This window comes from Ambystoma mexicanum, chromosome 5q (assembly GCF_040938575.1).
Source record: "Ambystoma mexicanum isolate Mex_15411 chromosome 5q, UKY_AmexF1_1, whole genome shotgun sequence".
NCBI lineage: Eukaryota > Metazoa > Chordata > Amphibia > Caudata > Ambystomatidae > Ambystoma > Ambystoma mexicanum.
In genome coordinates this window covers 941417484-941436300 of record NC_090933.1, presented here as the reverse complement: position 1 = coordinate 941436300, position 18817 = coordinate 941417484, and the positions used below count along the sequence as shown (strand labels likewise).

The 18817-nt window shown below is 47.8% G+C and overlaps 1 protein-coding gene across 9 annotated transcripts in view; it reads left to right on the top strand.

Annotated features, from left to right (window-relative positions):
• UBR5 (ubiquitin protein ligase E3 component n-recognin 5) overlaps positions 1–18817 on the top strand; it is a 2447509-nt gene that overhangs the window by 947140 nt on the left and 1481552 nt on the right. For all 9 annotated transcript variants that reach the window (XM_069621460.1, XM_069621458.1, XM_069621459.1 and 6 more), the window contains one exon: positions 10912–11003. In XM_069621460.1, coding sequence (XP_069477561.1) covers positions 10912–11003 — 92 coding nt within the window. The remainder of the gene's footprint in view (positions 1–10911; positions 11004–18817) is intronic.

Genomic DNA, 18817 nt, shown 5'->3' with positions numbered 1-18817 from the left:
GCCCTCGGGTCGTTCCTCCCGTCCCTCAAGGGCAAGGTGGTGAGGATCTTCACTGACAACACCACCACGATGGTCTACATCCGGAAGCAGGGAGGACCACATCCCCAGCCCTATCCAAGGAGGCCCAAGATCTGTGGCACTGGGCCGTCGCCCAGGGGATGTTTCTGGTACCCTTCCACCTGGCAGGAATAAAAAACACCATCGCAGACTCACTCAGCAGGGAGCTGCGCTCGTGCCACGAGTGGGAACTACGCCAGGATCAAGTGGATCGACTCTTCCAGCGATAGGGCAAACCCCAGGTTGACCTGTTCGCGACGGCGACGAACTCCAAGTGCCAGAGGTTCGCCAGCAGGTTTCCCCAGCAGATGAGCATGGGCAATGCTTTCTCGTTCTCCTGGGACGGCCTGTTCCTGTATGCGTTCCCATCGTTGCCGTTGCTGCTCCGACTCATCAATCAACTCCAGAGGTCCCGGTGCAGGATGATCCTCGTCACACCGGCGTGGCCGAGACAGATCTGGTTCCCAGACCTTCTGGACTTGTCAGCGTCCCCACCGATCAAACTGTCGACGGATGCAGATCTTCTCTTCAGAGAAGGAAGCGCCATCCTTCATCACGACCAGTGGTTGCTGAACTTGCAGGCCTGGCTCCTGCAGCACTAGAATTTGGAGGGTACGATATCCCGGCGGACTGCAAAGGGGTCCTTGCAAAAGCCAGGGCGTCCTCAACTCTCAAGTGCTACGGACACAAGTGGACGAGGTTCTCTGTCTGGTGCCGTGCACAGAAGATTAACCCTCTACAGATTACGGCCCCTCAAGTACCTACTGTCGCTGGCCAAAGCGGGACTGGTACATGCTTCCATCAAGATACACCTGGCAGCCGATACACCAGAACGACGGGACGTCCATCCCTGTGGTCTCATCGCCTGGTGAAGGAATTTATGAAAGGGCTGTTCCGATCGTTCCCGTCGGTGAAGGCTCTGGCCCCGGGGTGGGAGCTCAACGTGGTTCTGACCAGGCTCATGGGGGCGCCATTCGAGCCTCTGCATTCGGCACCGTTGAAGTTCCTGTCGTGGAAGACAGCATTTCTTGTGGCCATCACCTCTGCACGACGGGTGGGAGAGATCCAGGCCCTATCCTGAAAATCACCATACTTGGCTTTTCACGAAACGAGAGTGGTGCTGAGGACGCACCCCTCCTTCATGCCCAAGGTGCTGTCGGACATTCACCTCAACGAGCCCTTGGTGTTACCAGTTTTCTTCCCGTCGCCGCCTTCGCCGGCCGAGAGGACTTTGCACTCGCTGGATGTAGCTAGAGCGATGAAGTTCTACATGGACCGCACAAAGAGTTTTTCGGAAGATTTCACAGCTGTTTGTGAATTTTGGACCTGTAAATCAAGAAAAGGCTCTCGAAGGCTTCCATTTTCAGATGGCTCTCCGGCTGCATCATGCACTGTCCCCGGTTGGCAAACCAACCGTTGCCCGGCCGTCCGAGAGCCCACTCAACCAGAGCGATCGCTGCTACCACGGCGTTCTTGTCTGGTGTGTCCCTGCAGGACATCTGCTGGGCTGCTACGTGGTGGTCGACGCACACCTTCACGAGATTCTACTGCGTCGACCGGGATTCCAGGGAGGAGTCCAGAGTCAGCCAGGTAGTGCTGCGCACCCTGTTCGCTTAAGGTGAGCCTGGTGAGGATGTAAGAGTTGCTTAATGTTGAGTTTATGTAATGCTTAATATTGAGCCTTGCCACCTCTCGTGGTTGTGCATGTGTGTACTGCTGTGTATTCTTATATTCATGAGCATGTGAATCCATGCCAGACCCCATGCTGGAGAAGGAACAAGTTACTTATCTGTAACTGTTCTCCAGCATGGGTCTGGCATGGATTCACATGCGAACCCTCCCTCCTACCCCTCTGCAGCTCTTCACTTGGTCATACTGCCACTTTACGTGCTACCAAATCTGAAGATGGCTGCCAGGGCAGGGCTTAGGGAGAGGGCAGTCATTGGCTGGGAGCAGTATGACCCAGAGACCAGCGATTGGTTACTACTAAGAAAGAACAGAAACGAAACTGATACAGATTTTTTTCTTTACCGAGGATTCCCAGCCTGACGGGGAATATTCATGAGCATGTGAATCCATGCCAGACCCAGGCTGGAGAACAACAGTTACAAGTAAGTAACTTGTTCCTTCATCCAAAAACACACAAGGACGGGCTATCGGAACCTCATCTGAGTGTGGGCCAATTGCTGAGATTTCATTCAACACTGCTTTTGAGCAGGCCAGTGCATTTAAGAGGCAAATTAGCAGTGATTACCAAATAGCAACGGCTTCTAATACGTTACAACATACAGGTACAGAGAAAAGCTTGGCAACCGTGAACCAAGTTGTAGAGAAGCTCAATGTATTCTCTGTCTTTGGGGGTGGGTCTCAGACCCCCATGAAACCACCAGAAGTAAAAGCCAAATCTGTGAAATCTATTCAAAAATCGAAAAATTTGCCGGCCACGAAAAATAATAAAAATATAGGAGCAAGGAAATTCCTGAGGAATATAAAATTAGAGCAATTTGTGACCAAGGACTCCATCAAATCCGCACTACCTAAAAATACAAACCAATTGGATACAACAAAGGAAGCGGCCCCTCATCGAGTCCTGGTGGATTTGGAAAAACCACTTAATGACATATCGGTCGAGCTCTTAAATATGTCTACATACGACGACTTCGAGCAAGAGGAGGAGATGGAAACCGTTCGGCCGGGTATATGCGCGAAAAACATGAGAGCACTTGAATCCTGCAAACGCACCAGAGTATATCAGTATTGGACACCCTGATGATACGGAGGGCTTGCCCGTCTGTGGCTGAGGTCACGATCACACGTCAAGTAGAGAGGGCTTTACCACAGCTGGTTGACTGGACCAAAAAAGTAAGAACCTGTTGCTTTGTGAATGAACCAGCGAGCCGGGAGGCAGGACCTTTATGTTCCCTCAAGTCCGCCGTTCATGACAATCTATGAAAAGATGAAGCGATGTTCTATTAAAAAAAGTGCCCGATTTGAGCTCAATCCACATGACACAAATAGGAACGTGGAAGTGAACGCCCGCGGCATTCAGGGAGAACCAAAGGTGTTAGATGGTGTCAACAACAAAAATGTGAACAAAAACCTAACAGGTGATCAATGAGATACATGCTTGAAACCTCAGGCAACCAGAGGAATCTATCTGAGAAGGGAGCACAAGACGCCGCACATTAAGGTAATGATAGAGCGTCTTCATTCCAAAGATAAGTTGATTCTCAACCGTGCTAATATCATCAGGCTATTTGACCTTATTCCAAGCTTACGAGCAATAACGTCAAATGATTTAAGGATTGTTGAATTCCCCAATGAAAAACGGAATGACAAGGTAATCCTTCACGTGTCTTCGTCATTGATAGCTACTACAATTCTTGATGCCAATGTAGTGCTGTATTCGCTGGGGTTTGAGGTGTACAAGCTGGAAGCGTCTCGCACGTCACAACCTACCCCTTGCGAAGGGGGCAACTCCGATACCCCTACTTGTCTGCAACAAAGTATGGTGTTACGTCTTCAAAATATTGAGGAGAGTATTTGCCCACTGTCAGTTGACGTAAGGAAAGCTGGAATGGGGCAGTCTGTGAGTCTTAATTTTGAAACTGCACAGATCGCTAGAAATAACATAGTCGTAAAGACGACCGAGGAGGGGAGTCCACCCGATGCTAATAAAACGGATATAAGAATTGCTATACGAGGAGGCCAAGGTCCAGGTGTGTTGCTAGATAGTGGTATCAGATGTCCGAATGCAAGGAGTGTCAATGGGGACTAGGGCTGGTTAGCCGCAACGCTCAATATGAACGTTCAACAATAATGGCAGGAAAAGATTAACTCGGGCTTGTGTACAATGGCCTCTTGGAACACACAAGGCTTTATGCATCTGTTCAACTTGAGTTGGCTGGGCGGCTTGAATATTGTCTGTTTTAGGCAGAAACCTGTGCAGTTCTCTTAGGGACCACTGCAAAAGGCTTAAGACTACAGGTGTTGGCAGTAAACCCAATTGGTAGCAGTCTGTACCACCCAGATTTACCTGGTAGCTGTGGCTGAGCAGCCAGACTTTTCTCAAGAAGAGTTAGACAGTATATAGAGTATACAATATAGGTACCAAAATACAGTAGCACAAGCAAACACTGACCAGAGCTTTGGTATCAAGTATATAATTATTTATTTAAAGACACACTTAGAAACCCTCTAGCACTATTATTGTAAGCAAGTTCAAAAACACAGTCACTAATAATATATATACATCCCTTATTCCTTATTAGACAAGTCTTAGTTAACACCACTTATTTCCAGGAAGAGGTGAGCGCTTAACTAAAGATGGCACTCCAATAAGTTAAGAAAAAGGGAAAAGGCAGAAATTAGGAACAGCACACAACACAATACTTTAGAAGCACTCAGCAAGGCAGGAAAGTAAAAGTCTACTTGTGAGCAAAAAGTTTAAAGGCCAGGCTCCCTCTTGGAGAGAGTAGAACACCAATGCGCCCAAGATCACACAGTTTAAAAGGCTTGGAAAGTCTTGCAGAGAGTTCAAAAAGGAATTAGTTCAGCTCAGAAAAGTTCAGTTAGCCAGCCTAGAGCCAACCCAAGTGGTAAGATCAGGATTTACGAGACACCCCACACAGACCGTTGCGAGGGAGGCCAGGCGGACACAGTACCTTGAAAGTGGAGAGGATCCTCCAGCAGGGGCAGTTGTTCCTGGCAGTGGATGCAAGTCGTGGCGTCGTCCAGAGGAAGAGAAGATCTGGACGTGGAGGAAAGCTGAAGGTCGTTGCACTGCCAGGGAAGAAACCAGCCTCGGAGTTCTCCGGTTAAAAGTTACTACCCTTTTATTCGCGGTAGTGGTAAAACGTGGTATTCCGGTTGCCGGGGTGCTTCGCACAGGCAAGGCGGCCACAGGATGATCCAGGAAGGCGAAAAGGCGGGCAAACTGGTTATCCCCACCAGTCAAACGAAGAAGACTCTTCGGGATGAAGATCTCCTCTGTCGTTGGAAGAAGTGGTGAGTCGGTTCAGCAGGGCTCCATCGGTGGTGTCGTCGTTGCAGGTCGGCTCAGCTTCTCCCTCTTCGAATTCTTTGGTCCTGTGGCGACATTCATCAGTCGTAGCTGTCACCCAAACATGCTAAGTGGTGAGCCGGGCTGCTCACCACTGGGCCAATCACACAAGAGTGGGAATTGAGTTGCTGAGGCAACTCAGTCCAGGGTGCCTAAACCCCCCCCCCCTCCCACACATCCTGTAGACCCAGACAGAGTGGCACCACTTTTGGAGGCTTCTGTGGGGAACCCCGCCAAAAAGTGGAACAAAGGGCTCGACTTGGGTTGAAGTTACAGAGGCGAACACAAATGCCATTTTAAAACCGAGTCCTGGCGAAAAGACCCAACCGGGGAATAAATATTAAATAACCCGGCGCTATCTTTAACATTGCACCAAAAAGTGGTGCGTTTAAAATGAATGGGAAAATCCCATAGTAAATATTCTTAAGGTATTTCGCGTGGTAACCACTGCCACCAGCCAGAAACTCGACGAGGGGGGACTGCACAGTACCCCCTCGAAAAACAGACCCAGGGGCAATCTAATTACCCCTACCAATACTTCCACAATATGATGGTTTGTACTGGTTCTGTTCACAATTTAAGACTAGTAAAGTCAATGGTGACTTTACATGCCCTGGGAGACAGTAGTCAGTCCCAGGGTATGGAGTCTGTTTGGGGGTCACTATGCCACCCCTGTGTTACTGCACTGAGGATGCTGTGTAACACACTTACCAAAAACCACATGGAGTAAAAGACCCTATAGCCCATTAAACACACTACAAAGTCAAAGGACATCTCAAATCATGTCTAAGAGTGGGAGAAAAAGAGTCTCACTCTTAGCAGGAGAAAAAAATAAACCCCAAAAATCCAGCAAAGCTGCTGGGGGACTCACTAGGTTTGGGAAATTATCCTTAACAGAGAATTCTCCCTAACGGTTTGTTTGCAGGAAACGTGGTTAACCGAAGTTGCTTTGTCAAGTACTTACGAAGTGGCCTTGAATCCGGCAATAAAACTGGAGAAAGGGCGTCCGATGGCCGGATTGGTAACATTGGTCAACAGGGCTTCAGGATCTTAAAGTCGATCAATCACTCCTCATTTATCCAAGAAACCACGATTGCAAGGCAGACTTTGTCTACTGAGGATACTGATGAAATAATACTGTTAAATGTGTACTGGAATCATCAGAGGGCAGGGAAAACAGAATTTATAGAGCAGTTTCAGCAATATTAGATTATCTGTACAAGTCTAAGGTAGGGATGAACATTATGATTTGTGGGGATCTAAATATTGAACTTTTTTTTTATACCAGTGGCGGTGGATAAAAAGAGCCTAGCTAAAGAATGGTTGGAAGAGGTGGAATCAAGGCAACTGCAAATGCTGAATGGGAACACACTTGGTGATCTACCATCGCCAACAACCTGACATCGCGCTGATTCATCATCAACCATCGATTGTTTTTGTCTTCCAATTTGCACACCCAAATCAAATCTTTAAAGATCACAAGCAAACCAGCAGCGACCATAATATGCTAACGGTCAAAATTGTAATGTCATTGAAGATGCTAAATTTGAGGTGGCAACACAATATTTTGGTTGAAGCAAACTGGATCAGATTACGCTTAGAGGGGCACGAGATTGCCCAGTTGTCAACTGCCTACTGTCAACATAGTACAGAAATGGAATAGGATCAGTTATTGCTGCAATTTAAAGTCCAGAATGTGGGGCTGAAAAACTCGAATTTTGCTCGTAAACATTAGTTCGACCTAGAGATTCAAAAACATGAACGGCTGATGAGACGTACAATTCGCCATGCGCAGCTGTTGGACTTAGAGGCTCGAAAGTCGGAAATCAGAGCCGTAAAACAGATATAAAAACAGGCTAAAGTCCCACTTGCATCTGACTATACAAAACAATGCCGAAGTAATGTTAACAGCATTAAAGAACAAAAACGTACAGTGTTTTTGGGGCCTTAACAACATGCAGGCTCCACAAAAAGCCCTGCAAATGTGTTTGGTGACCGAAGTAGAGTGGATCTCTCAAATTGAGGCACTATATAATGGAAATAAGAACACGGGGAGCGTGAATGTATCGATTTTTCCACCACGGGCACTCACCTTCTGTAAAGACGACATTGTGACCATAATTATGAAGGCCAAAAATTAGAGGGCTCCCGGACCGGATGGCCTCACAAACTATACCATCAAACAGCACCCTGAGATATAGGCTTTGTCTGGCTTTGTTCGAAAGAATAAATAATGTGGGTCGGTCTCCTAAATCATGGAAGTCGGCAATCATCATGCCGATATTTAAAAAAGGTGACGGATGTAACCCGAAAACTATCGGCCGGTGGCATTGCTAGACGTATTGGGTAAAATCTACTCAACTATTATGCAACAAAAACTGGTAGAGTTGGCAGTAAAAACTGCGCACGTAGATGCCCGACAGTCTGGCTTTGTTAAATAAGTAGGTTGTTCCTTAAATTGTTTGCTGCGCAACATGATTAAAATTCAGGCTCTGAAATCAAATACAACAGTATACTTTTTTTCAAATGCCTTTGATACCGTCGATCGGGACCTTTTGTGGTCTAAATTGCAACGGTGGGGGTGTCCCGAAGATCTAACAGCGGCAATTCGTGAACTTCACACAGAGACATCTATTAAGATCCGATTGGATCAATCTGGGACCTTGTCAACCGCAATTAAAACACACAACAACGTAAAACAAGGATGCCCTATTCCGCATGAACTTTTTTTAAAACTAAAGAGCGACTACGAACTTGGAGGTGTAATAAAAACTTAAATCCTATGTGCAGATTCTGTAGAAAGGAAACAATCACTTAAGCACTTGGTGTTGTTTTGCACCCTGAAAGAACTTTTCATTTGGGTCCTTGGAGCACAAGTCACTCGTCTCTGTGTGCGGATGAATGGTGGGGCCACATGTTTAACAGAATTGATTTGAAACTGTTAATCCCTTTGATGCACTTTTTAGCAATAATTGAAACTTGGTTGAGCCTGGACTCTGGTGATCAGGCATCTGAACGTGACTAAAGGACCTTTGGGGAAGTTTGGATGTGGGAAGGAGATGGTGGATAAGAGATCAATGGAGTATGATGTATGTTTTTGTTTGTAAATGATTTTAAAGGTTTGTATAAACCAATAAAATAAAAATAAATAAAGACAAAGTTAGGCAGAAATGGAGCAGTACCAACAGGTAAGTAAGCAGGGCAATCTAGAAAGTGGAACTCCAGTGATGGGATCAAATAGGCTTAGGGCGAAAGTCAGTAGGATAAACGTTTTTTGCGCAAGATCACATGGTTCAGGAGAGTTTGCGGTTAAGTCTTTGCCAAGAGTACCGGACAAAGTTGGTCGGCAGAAAAGTTAGTTCAAAGAGTAGAGAAGGACAAGCCCTCGGATTGGAGAAAGATTTCACACACTTTCCCTGCGGCTGAACGAAACGAACAACCGGAGGTTGAACAGTGCCTCAAATGGAGAAGAAGCTGTAGCTGCGGCGGATGTTCCTGGTAGTTCCAGCAGGCTCACAGTTCCTGAAGCGACTCTCGGACTGACACGAAGTAGGAAGACTGGAGGATCCTGCACTACCAAGGGAAGAAATCAGCAGCGGTGCAAAACAACAAATAAAAAGTGCGCTCCTTAAAACCCAAGCAGGGTCCGACCTTCCTGGCTATCCGGCCCACTGTATATCTCTACAGCGAATTCGACCAGAACAGGGGGGTCCTGGCTTAGAGTTTGGGTGAACTGGTTGGTCCCACCAGCTCAAGGGAAGAAAATTCTTGGAAGATCCTCTCTGTCGTTGGTGTCTGAAGATTCGGACCTGCAGCAGGGCTTCAGCGGGCGGTTCAGTTGTCGCAGGGGTCCTCTTCTGTTGGCTCCTTGTCGGTTCTTTCGTTCCTGTGGCGACTCTGCTCTTCCAGACCCAGAGACCTGCTTTTTATGCAGTTGTCCCCCATTCACACAGCCTGGCTGTCAATCACACTGCAGGGTGGCTGTCCCGGCCGGACAGTCACCTAGCCAATCAAACAGGAGTGCGACTTGGGTTACCAAGGGAACCCATGGCAGGGGTCCTAAGACCCCTCCCTTACATCCTGCCTACCCAGATTTTCAGGCGCCTAAAGGAGGGCTTCTGTGCAGAAGACGGTGAACAAAGGAACCAAACCTGGTTTGGCGCATAGAGACTAACACGAGAAAGACCTTTCTAAAAAGAAATGGCGACTTACCCCAGCCGGAGCAATATTAAAATCCATATGGTCAAGCGGGTTTAAGTTCGAGGCTACCAAGATAGCCTAAAACGATGATATGGTTATTTAAGATAACAGCGGTAGGAAAAATAGGATAGTTACCACTGATACCAGCCAAGTCTTAATGGAAAGGGAGCAAAACAGTGTTCCAAGAGAAATGGACAAAAAAAGGGATACAGATTAACCCTTTCCAATACTCCATGGAAGATGGGGTGTACTGGGTCTGTGGTTTAAAGAGACTACATAAAGTTGATGGTAACTTTACATGTTTCTGGGAGACGGTCAGTTCCAGAAAAATGGAGTCGGGAGGGGGGGGGGGGAAGAGTCTGAAAGACAACCCTATGTCACTGCACTGAAAGGTGCTGTGTAACACACATTAAAAAGATGCCTATGGAGTAGGTGAGGCTCCATAGTCCAAGATAACACAAAAATGTAAAACACACACAGCTAAACACGTGTAAGAGTGGGATAAAAGGCTCACACTCTTATCAAGTGAAAAAAATAAATCTTAGAAATCCAGCAAAGCTTCTGAGGGACTCAGTAGGTAAGGGAAATCAGCCATTTGTGAGAATTCTTCCTAACATGATCCATCAAACAAGGACTCACGTTGGGTTTCCTCTACGATCTCGTTGTGCCATTTGAAAGCTGGGAAGCCTTTGAGGAAGGTTCCTAATGCTCAGTCAATGAGATACACAGCTTTGTCGCCGGCGTTATGGTCTGGGATTCCGCTGGGGGACATTTGCCCGGCGGCCTCCTGGGCGTTGCTACATACCTTCACCCGGCATTACTGTCTGGGGCAGCAGCATGTGGATGATGTACAGGTGGGGCCTGAGGTCCTGCAGCGCTTGTTCCAATAAGGTAATCCCTGCAGCTTTGGGGTGTTTATTTTGAACTATTTTCACTTGATGGGTTGTCTCATGCAGGTGATTATTGGTTCAGTATTGGTTTGCTTGTTACACTCCGCCACACATTGGTTGTACTGCTATGTAATCTGTTCACAGCATGCAAATCCGTGAAAGATCCAATGCTGGAGAAGGGAGTAGTTTTTTACCTGTAACTCCATTTCTCCAGTTTTGGTATCTTTCATGGATTCACATGCGCACGCCAGCCACCCCTGCAGGCAAACCTGGTTCGGGTTTCCTCTACTTTGGAGGTTAAAATCTGAAGGGAAGCCGGGGGGGCGGGGCATTTATACCATACGTCCTATTGGTGGGCCTAAAGCACCCAAAAAGGACGTTGATAGGACACTGAAGTGTCGAAGTTTTCCATAGGAAAACACTAAGATAAAGTGACCAAGGTTTCCCAGCCTGACGGGGAATATTCACAGCATGTGAATCCATGAAAGATACCAACGCTGGAGAAAGGGAGTTACAGGTAAGAAACTACTTCCACCTCTTTCCTCTAAAAATCAAGTTATTGGTAGTTTTCTCTTGAAGGGAATTCTAGTAAAGTCAGTGTCCGATATTCGGAACCTTTTTGCTTTTGGTCTGTTGCACCTAAACAGGCATTGAAATTCGTACACCAGTAGTAATCACATTTTGAACTGATTGCCTTAACAGGATATATTTGAGTGCCGAACATGTGGTTTGTTGGAATCTCTCTGTTGCTGTACGGAGTGTGCAAGAGTATGTCATAAAGGTCATGACTGCAAGTAAGTAATTTTCCTTTTTTAATCTTACTGCATTTGTAATTGCTTCATGCTAATATTTAATTTGGTTTTGTGAGAAAGCCTTGGTTGGAGTAAAATCTCAAGCTGGCAATCCTTAGTTTGAATCCCTCATTACCGATTTTTGGTGCATGTCGTGCTGCCTTAGTGGCACCTATTGTCCAAAGCAATGCTGAAGTGAATGAAAGAAGTGAAAGTTTAATATTTGGTTGGCAAGTGTTTGTGGCATCCATTGGCTGAATACTGTTTGTTTTTTTGGGTTTCCTACCATATAAACCAGTGGATATTTTTAAAAAAAATTAAATGTTTGGTCATCGGGAGTTATGGTGAAAACAGTAGTGCAGGCTGTACACACTTTCCTGCATTGCAGACCGGAATGGGAGCACTTGCTCGCCGGTCTAGACGACCACTCATGCAGAGTTTTCGTCGGGTGGGGTGGAGATTGAGAAAGTAGAGACATGCCATGATGATCCTGTTCCCTCCTCCCTGCGGTCTGATTGCACTCTGCAGTTGCCAATGCCAAGCCTGCCTGTTGGTTGTGGACTCGAAGTAACTGTTGCTCAACCAGTTCTTAATTTGTAAAAAAAATAAGTGCCAGTGTCCAAAAAATATTGGCCCCATAATGCAGCACCGCACTGCCCGCAGTGCGGGCGCGCGGCCCACGCCAATTCAGTGCTAGACCTAGATCAGCCCACCACCAGCCCATCACACTGCTGCTGCTCCATGTCACATGTTTGGTGCTGCAGCTACTGCTGGCACAGGCTACTAGTGGGATGGATGGGGAAGGGCACACATGGGTTGAGAAAGTATAATGCTTTAAAGTTGGAAACCACTTGTTATGGTAGGTGTAGTCGTTCCTGCGTTCCGGCAACCCCGTTTCATGCACGAAAAGTTGCCTCTGCCACTGCTTAAGTTACTCAGAAACCATAAGAACTCCTACTGTGGAGCTTTCAGAAGTCTGCTAAGAAAGGATGGAGGAAGTGGCCTATTCCAGAGGAAGGAGGGGCTTGAATCTACCAAGACCTTGAATTGAGATCACCTACTCTCCTGCTGTAAGAAGACATGTAACCTTGGTAGTAGAAAAAAGATGAACATGGTAAAGACCAAGGTTGAGGCCATGCACTGGAAACAAAGGTGACTAACCCTCTGGACGGAACACAGTGATATCTAGAGCAATTCTTGGGTACATTCTATGACCCCATGAAGTAAATATCACATGTGACCCTCCTCATCATTAGATGGCACTTCAAAAAGAAGTGGTATTTAAAATGTGATGTTTTTACCATTGCCACCATATTCATAATGAGGCGCCTGTGCTTTTTGGTTTTTTGCAATGTTGGTATGGTTTTGCAATGCTGGAAATAGGCTTATCTGTAAAAATCAATACGAATTTGCTCGCCATGATGATTTCATAATATAATGTATCTTTAAGTAAACATTAAAGGTTCACTAAAAATGTTCCTTTTTGATTGTTGTATTTCTTTTAATCGATACAAAGTACTGGTTAAACCACTTATTCTCCACGTGCAGGACAATATTTCTGTATCAGTGACAGCTTGAACCTTGAACCTGTTGGAGAAATCGAGATCAAAGGAACAGAGGCGTGAGGGAGTCGCTACTACCCACATAGACACAAACCTGTTTTCAAAGGTGCAAATTCCATTGTAATAGTAGCAAGAGTAAGAGAGGGTTCTAGAATATCACTTTCCTCCCACGTGGCCAGTTTGTATTTGTATTGATTGTTTTTATAGAACACTTTAATCCAAAGCACATCTATTGTTGGACCCACAGTTCTATATCTTCCACAATGGAAGCATGATGCAACGTGGCTATGAATCCACAAATCAGTGACTTTGGCCTTGTGTTGTGCTACCAACACTGACATATGCGTATCAAGGACAGGAGGCAGGTCTTTAATGCACATGTGTATGATATACAGCTGAGAAGGTGCAGGAAATGGAATGAGAAAGTCAGCGTAACATTGTGGGGTGAGCACATGAAAGGCATCATATTAATAATAATGAGGTGGCCTGTTCAGCTGGCTGCTTTATGCTGAATGGGATGTTGGCTGGTTGCCCTGCATTTCTGCTGCAAGCTCTTGTGGTGATGAAAACCGAATCAATCGATAACACGATGCTGCATTAAAAAAATATATGTTGGAGGAGCATGGAGACTCTCATCTCTGCAACTAAAAAAGCACATGTGCTTATTTGTACTTTCTCCTGAGTAAAAGTATGACACTTTAACATCATATACGTTTCATTTTGATAAGGAAGGTGTGATGTATCATTATGCTACGCGATTACTCACTAGGAACGACTGACAAATGTTTACAACAAATTCAGTTGAAAACATAAGAGGGTTGAGTAATTTAGGTTTTCTGCACAGTTGCATGGCCCAGCAATGCTCGAGTCCAAACACACATGCTGCCAAATTCACAAATGGGTGGTGTGTGGAAGGAGGAGGCCTGCACCCATATGGGTGTAACGTTAGGACCCAGCTGGACTCCAGCAGTGACGAGGACCACACTGCCGCCCGAACCCCGCCCGGCCCTGGACCTTGCTACCTGAGCTGCCTCAATCACTTTAGGCTACCTTACTTGGGCCGCCCGCCACATCCGCTGCGACCATGCTGATGACAAAAATAGGTGCGCAGCGGCCCCACAGAAGGTAAGATTTTAAAAGAAAAAACATATATTTGGGTGGCTGGGGCCCATCACTTTTGAAGTGCTGGGCCCCAGCCACCACTCAAAAATACTTATTTGTTTTAAAACCTACCTTCCGTGGGGCGTGGCCCCGGCCACCGCCGCACGGAAGGTCAGGTTTTAAAAGAAAAAAGTAAAAAAACCAAAAACGTACTAATTTGGGCACAAATTAATCTACGGGCCCGCGCTGTGGCAGAGTCATCCGAGTCAGTCTGCGCCGCGGCAGCCCTGCCCTGGTGGTCAGAAATTGAACTGGGCCTGGCACTGCAGTCAGCAGCACACAGGTCACACAGAGAGAAGCCCGGGTTCGGACGGCCCCCTGGTGGGGTCCTGATTCCTAAGCAGTCAGGACACCACCAGGGGACCAGGCAGCTGTCCGGGCCCTGACCTGGGCCTTCCTTGCCTGATCACTGTGACAGGCTCAGGGCAGGCTGCTGTTTCAGACTTACCTGCTTTAACAACTGGGACTTGGTCTTCTCTCCTGTCGGGGCCTCAGCGTGGGGGGGCGCACACTGGCACAAATGAAAAAGCAGGCAGAGGGGGGCCCCAGGAAGCAACTAGGCCACACCATGCAGTGCAGCAGGGCAGGCTCGCTCTCTCACGCCACGCCTAGACACCGCTGCCTTCACTTCACAGTAACTGGTGAAACAAAGGTGGCGCCGCGCTGCCTCCTGTAACAACACGTCACCATGTAATTTCACTGGCCCTGAAGAACAGCCAATGAAAACTGCACATTCTGTGTTACTATACAGAATGTATCAAATACTGCATAGTAACAACAGAATGGCAGTTTTCATTGGTTGTTTGTAACTTGTTGTTCATTGCTATTGCTGGCCCCTCCCAGGCCCATCCAGCCATGGCCTGCACCTGCAAGCACGAGAGATCACAATGACAAACAAACCCATGATATATAATAAAGCAAAGTGACGTAGAAGAACAAATAAAGCAATTGCACGTGCTCTGGCCCCGCCATGATTAGTTCCGGTGCCTAAAAAGACTGCCGGTGTTGGGCACTGGCAACCACCCCCACAAATTAAGCACTGCGTCAGCCTGGGTCAGTGTCTCTCGCTTTCTTGATTTCTTGCTGTCTCACGATCTTTTGCGTGTGCTTCTGTGTGGTTGCTGCCTCTTGCCTGTGTTGGCACGTGTGCTTGCTGCCTCTTGTGTCTGCAGGTGCAATCTGCTGTGCGCCTCTTCTGTGTGCAGGCGCAGGCCCTTGCTGCCTCGAGTGCTCCCTGGCAATCTCGCTGTCACGTGGGCGCATGCTAGGCAATCTCTGCGACCCCATGCCCAACTCAGTGAATGCATTGGGTTTCAAGCTGTGAGCAGATTACCTTCGACAGATGTCTGTATTGGATTTGCCTCTATTGCTTGAGCGCGAGGAGCACAACACTCTGGACTGCTTGTCGTACCAGTTGATGCTCTCAAAGGCCTTGCAGGAACAGAGGGGTGAAGATCTTGACCTACATCCACCCTGCAAGGGTTGAAGTCAGGCGGTCTCATTTAAGGTTGCATGGTGCAAGTCAGTGTTCTGAATGGAAGTCGCCCCAATGCAAGGAAAAGTGGACAAGTAGAAGCACCACAAGAGATCTCTCTCCCCAAGCAGGTTTTCACTCCAGCATTCTTCGTCATCTTCTACAATCAACATCCACTGCTCCACGGACTCCCAGGAGAAAGTGCCTTAGGGTACCCTTTCTAACCCAGTCATTTTCGCGAGGGCAATTTCGGCATTAGCCAAGTTGGCTCAGGCGATGGGACTGATGGGTAGGTCCCACCTTGTCCTTGGGGACCGGCAGGGTACCCGCTGAGGATCACTTGTTCATGCCTTCAGGTAAGGAGGTCTCGGCACTGGTTCAGACTACGTCCTCACTTCTTGTCCCCTCTGGAATAAGCGCCTCTTCCCCTGAATGCCTTGAAGATGTACAACATCTACAACAAAGAGGGGAACCAGGTGTCCTTTGGGATGGAACCTTTGGTCTCCAAAGAATAGTGGGACGTCCCAGATTTGAGAGGCTCTCCTCTACACCTGTGATTGTCAGCGAGCTGGCTAGGAAGGATCGTCCTGCCCCCTCAGATACAATCTTTTTGTCTGCTCATGTTTAGCGATATTGATATTTTATTACTATCGCGCTCTCACATAAGTGTTTCAGAGCGTGACAAGACAAGGGATGGGAACAGGGGAGAACAAAACAACGGTATTACTAGGCCCATTGACATTGAGAGCGCGCAAGTGCACGGGGGAGGGGGAAAAGTGCATGGAAGGGGCGGAGAAGTGGAATGTGTGAAGCAAAGGAGAAACCGATGAATAATAACATAATAAAGGCAACAAACAGTGGTAGTGCAGGCAGCAATTGGCAAGTGGTAGGTTTAAGGCAGCAGACAGGGTAAGTCCGATAAGTGCAGGAAGAAAAAGGGGGGGGCTGTATGGGTACAGATACAGACCCCAGCGCAAGGGGTGGCCCGGAGACAGTGCGGGAGGGTGGCAGAGGGAAGCAGGTACCTTGGCCCGGAGGACAGAGGGTGGCCAGGTGCACTGTGCCAAGAGAACAGATCAGCAGGGGAGAGTGGGAGCGAAGTCAGAAGAAAAGAGGAAGTTCTTGAGGTGCTTCCGGAACCGGAGATGGTTCTCCTAAAGTTTGAGTGGCAGGGAGGCTGTTCCAGAGGGAGGCCCCAGCCGAGGACTGAGATCTACCCCCAGCTTTCTTTGAAAAATGACTGACCCTGAGGGAGTTATAGGTAGAGGAGCAAAGAGCTCGATAGGGGAGGTATTTGCGGAGGGATAGCTGAAGGTATTTTGGACCGAGGCCCCAAAATGCCTTGTGGACAATGCAGAGGGTTTTGAATTTAATCCTTGCATCCACTGGGAGCCAATCGAGGGATTTCAGAGCTGGAGAGAAACGATCCCAGGGCTTAAGGCCAAGGACAAGTCTTGCAGTCCTGTTCTGGATTAGTTGCAGAGGGCGGAGAGTACAGGCAGGTAGATTTAGAAAGAGGCTGTACAATAGTCCAACCTAGAGAGAACCATAGCTTGGGAGACCATGAGCTTCTGCGGGAAGGAGAGGAAAGGCAGAGTACCTCTGAGGAGGTGCAGTAGGAAATTTGACTTTTTAGAGACCTCAGAGATGTGGGCGGAGAAGGAAAGTGTGGAGTCAAAGATGACCCTGAGGTTCTTAGCCTCGCAGGTGGGGGTACGTGGAGGGCCAAGGGAGGCCGGCCAGAGAGTGAGGGGAAAGCATGGTGAAGGTGTGCCGATGAGGAGGATCTCCGTCTTGCTGGCATTCAGACAAAGATCATTGGCGGCACACCAATGTTGAAAGGCAGTTAGGTAATAGGAGATGAGAGAGGAGGTGGCCAAGGGCAGCCTGAAAATGAGTTGTGTTAGCGTAGCACTGGTAATTTGAGCATAAAATGGCAATGCAGTGGGTGAGAGTTGCCAGGTATTGGTTGAAAAACCAGAGCGAGAGGTTGGACCCCTGGGGAACACCAGAGGTAGAGAGGAAGATAGATGATAGGAAGGATCCAAGTTGAACCTGATAGGGTCAGAGAGGAAAGAGGTCAGCCAGGCCAGAGCCTGACCGGTGATCCCCACGTTATCACGGAGACAGTTGAGCAGGATGGTATGGTTGACCGTGTCAAAGGCAGAAGAGAGATCGAGGAGGATGAGGCAGAGGGGGAATGTAAGAGTCAAGGTTGGAGAGCGGATCTTCACAGATGTTCAGGAGAGCAGTTTCCGTGCTTCTGGCAGCTCTGAAGCCAGACTGGTGGTCATGGAGACAGCCAACAGAATACAGGCTGACGCTGCCAATTTAGTCATCCACTTTTCCTTCTTATCCCCCCCCCAACCCACCCCCCACCTAACCGGTAGAGTAAAATGCTTGACACACCTGGTGGAAGAAAGTTTTTGCAGCCTTGCCCTTCACGCGATGAACGCCTTGACCACCGTGGCAAAGTTCTCGTTCGGTCTCTGGCCTGCTGTGGTCAATGCGGATGAGCACATCCCTGAGGGGGACATGCAGGAGGGTTTCTTGTCGATATGTAATGGCAGGGAAGCCTCTCATCAGATCTTACAATTAGGACTGGACTCAGCTGATTGTGTTGGTAGATCAATGGCCACAAGTATGTTGGTAAGGAGTCACTCCCGGATGAGGATGTCTAGAGTTTGCAAACAATGTCTATGCTAAACTCTTCGACTTGCCCTTTGATGGACAGAAGTTGTTTGGGGCTAAAAACGCTCCACAATTTCCATTGAAGGTGACTATGAAGTTTTTGGGTCTGGCTTTGCAACAATCCTCCATGCCTTTTTTGAGAAGTTGCAGGTTTCGTCCCTGGGCCTCCTATGTACTGTGTGGTTGTTGAAGTGGCTACCCACTGTCCCCTCAGTGTGCCGCAAGGTGCAAAACCTCATTCAGATTTTCTGCCTTGACTCTCGTGTGGAGGGTGGGGATAACTACTCCCTGTTCAGCATCACATAGTCCATGACCACTTCTGACGCTTGGGCATAAGAGGTTATCCAACAGAGCTACTGTCTCACATTCGTGCAATGTCCCCTGGACCATGGCCATCAATCTAACCCCTTTCCACCGGACATCATCTGTTGGTGGCGGTCCGCCCGCTTCTTTCAAAGAGCACAATAGAGCTGGTGCAGTGCTTGAAATGAGGCTGGGGTTGGTATTCCACCTACTTTCTGGTGCTGAAGGAGGACTGGCATTTTGCATCCCAAATCCAAAGGCCAAATTCAATATGGTTACTCTAACCCAGATCCTGCAAGCCCTCACTCTGCAGGACTTGTTGGTATCCCTGCACCTTCAGGATGCCCACTTCCATATGTTCATAAGCACAGGAAGTACTTAATGTTCGTTGTGGGCCAACATCGCTACCAGTTCAGAGTCGTGACGTTCAGTCTTTCTTCAGCTGTCAGGGTTTTCACCCTACTGGTAGCAGTGTGGTCGTGGCTAACCTCATGGGAGAAGGCATTCCTGTCTTTCCCTACCTGTTAGTAGCTTGTCCCATTTCTCTCCTCATATCTAGTGTTGAAGCACCTACTCCGAACATGCACGCTATTGCACAGCATAGGAGTTTCCCTGAACTTCAAAAA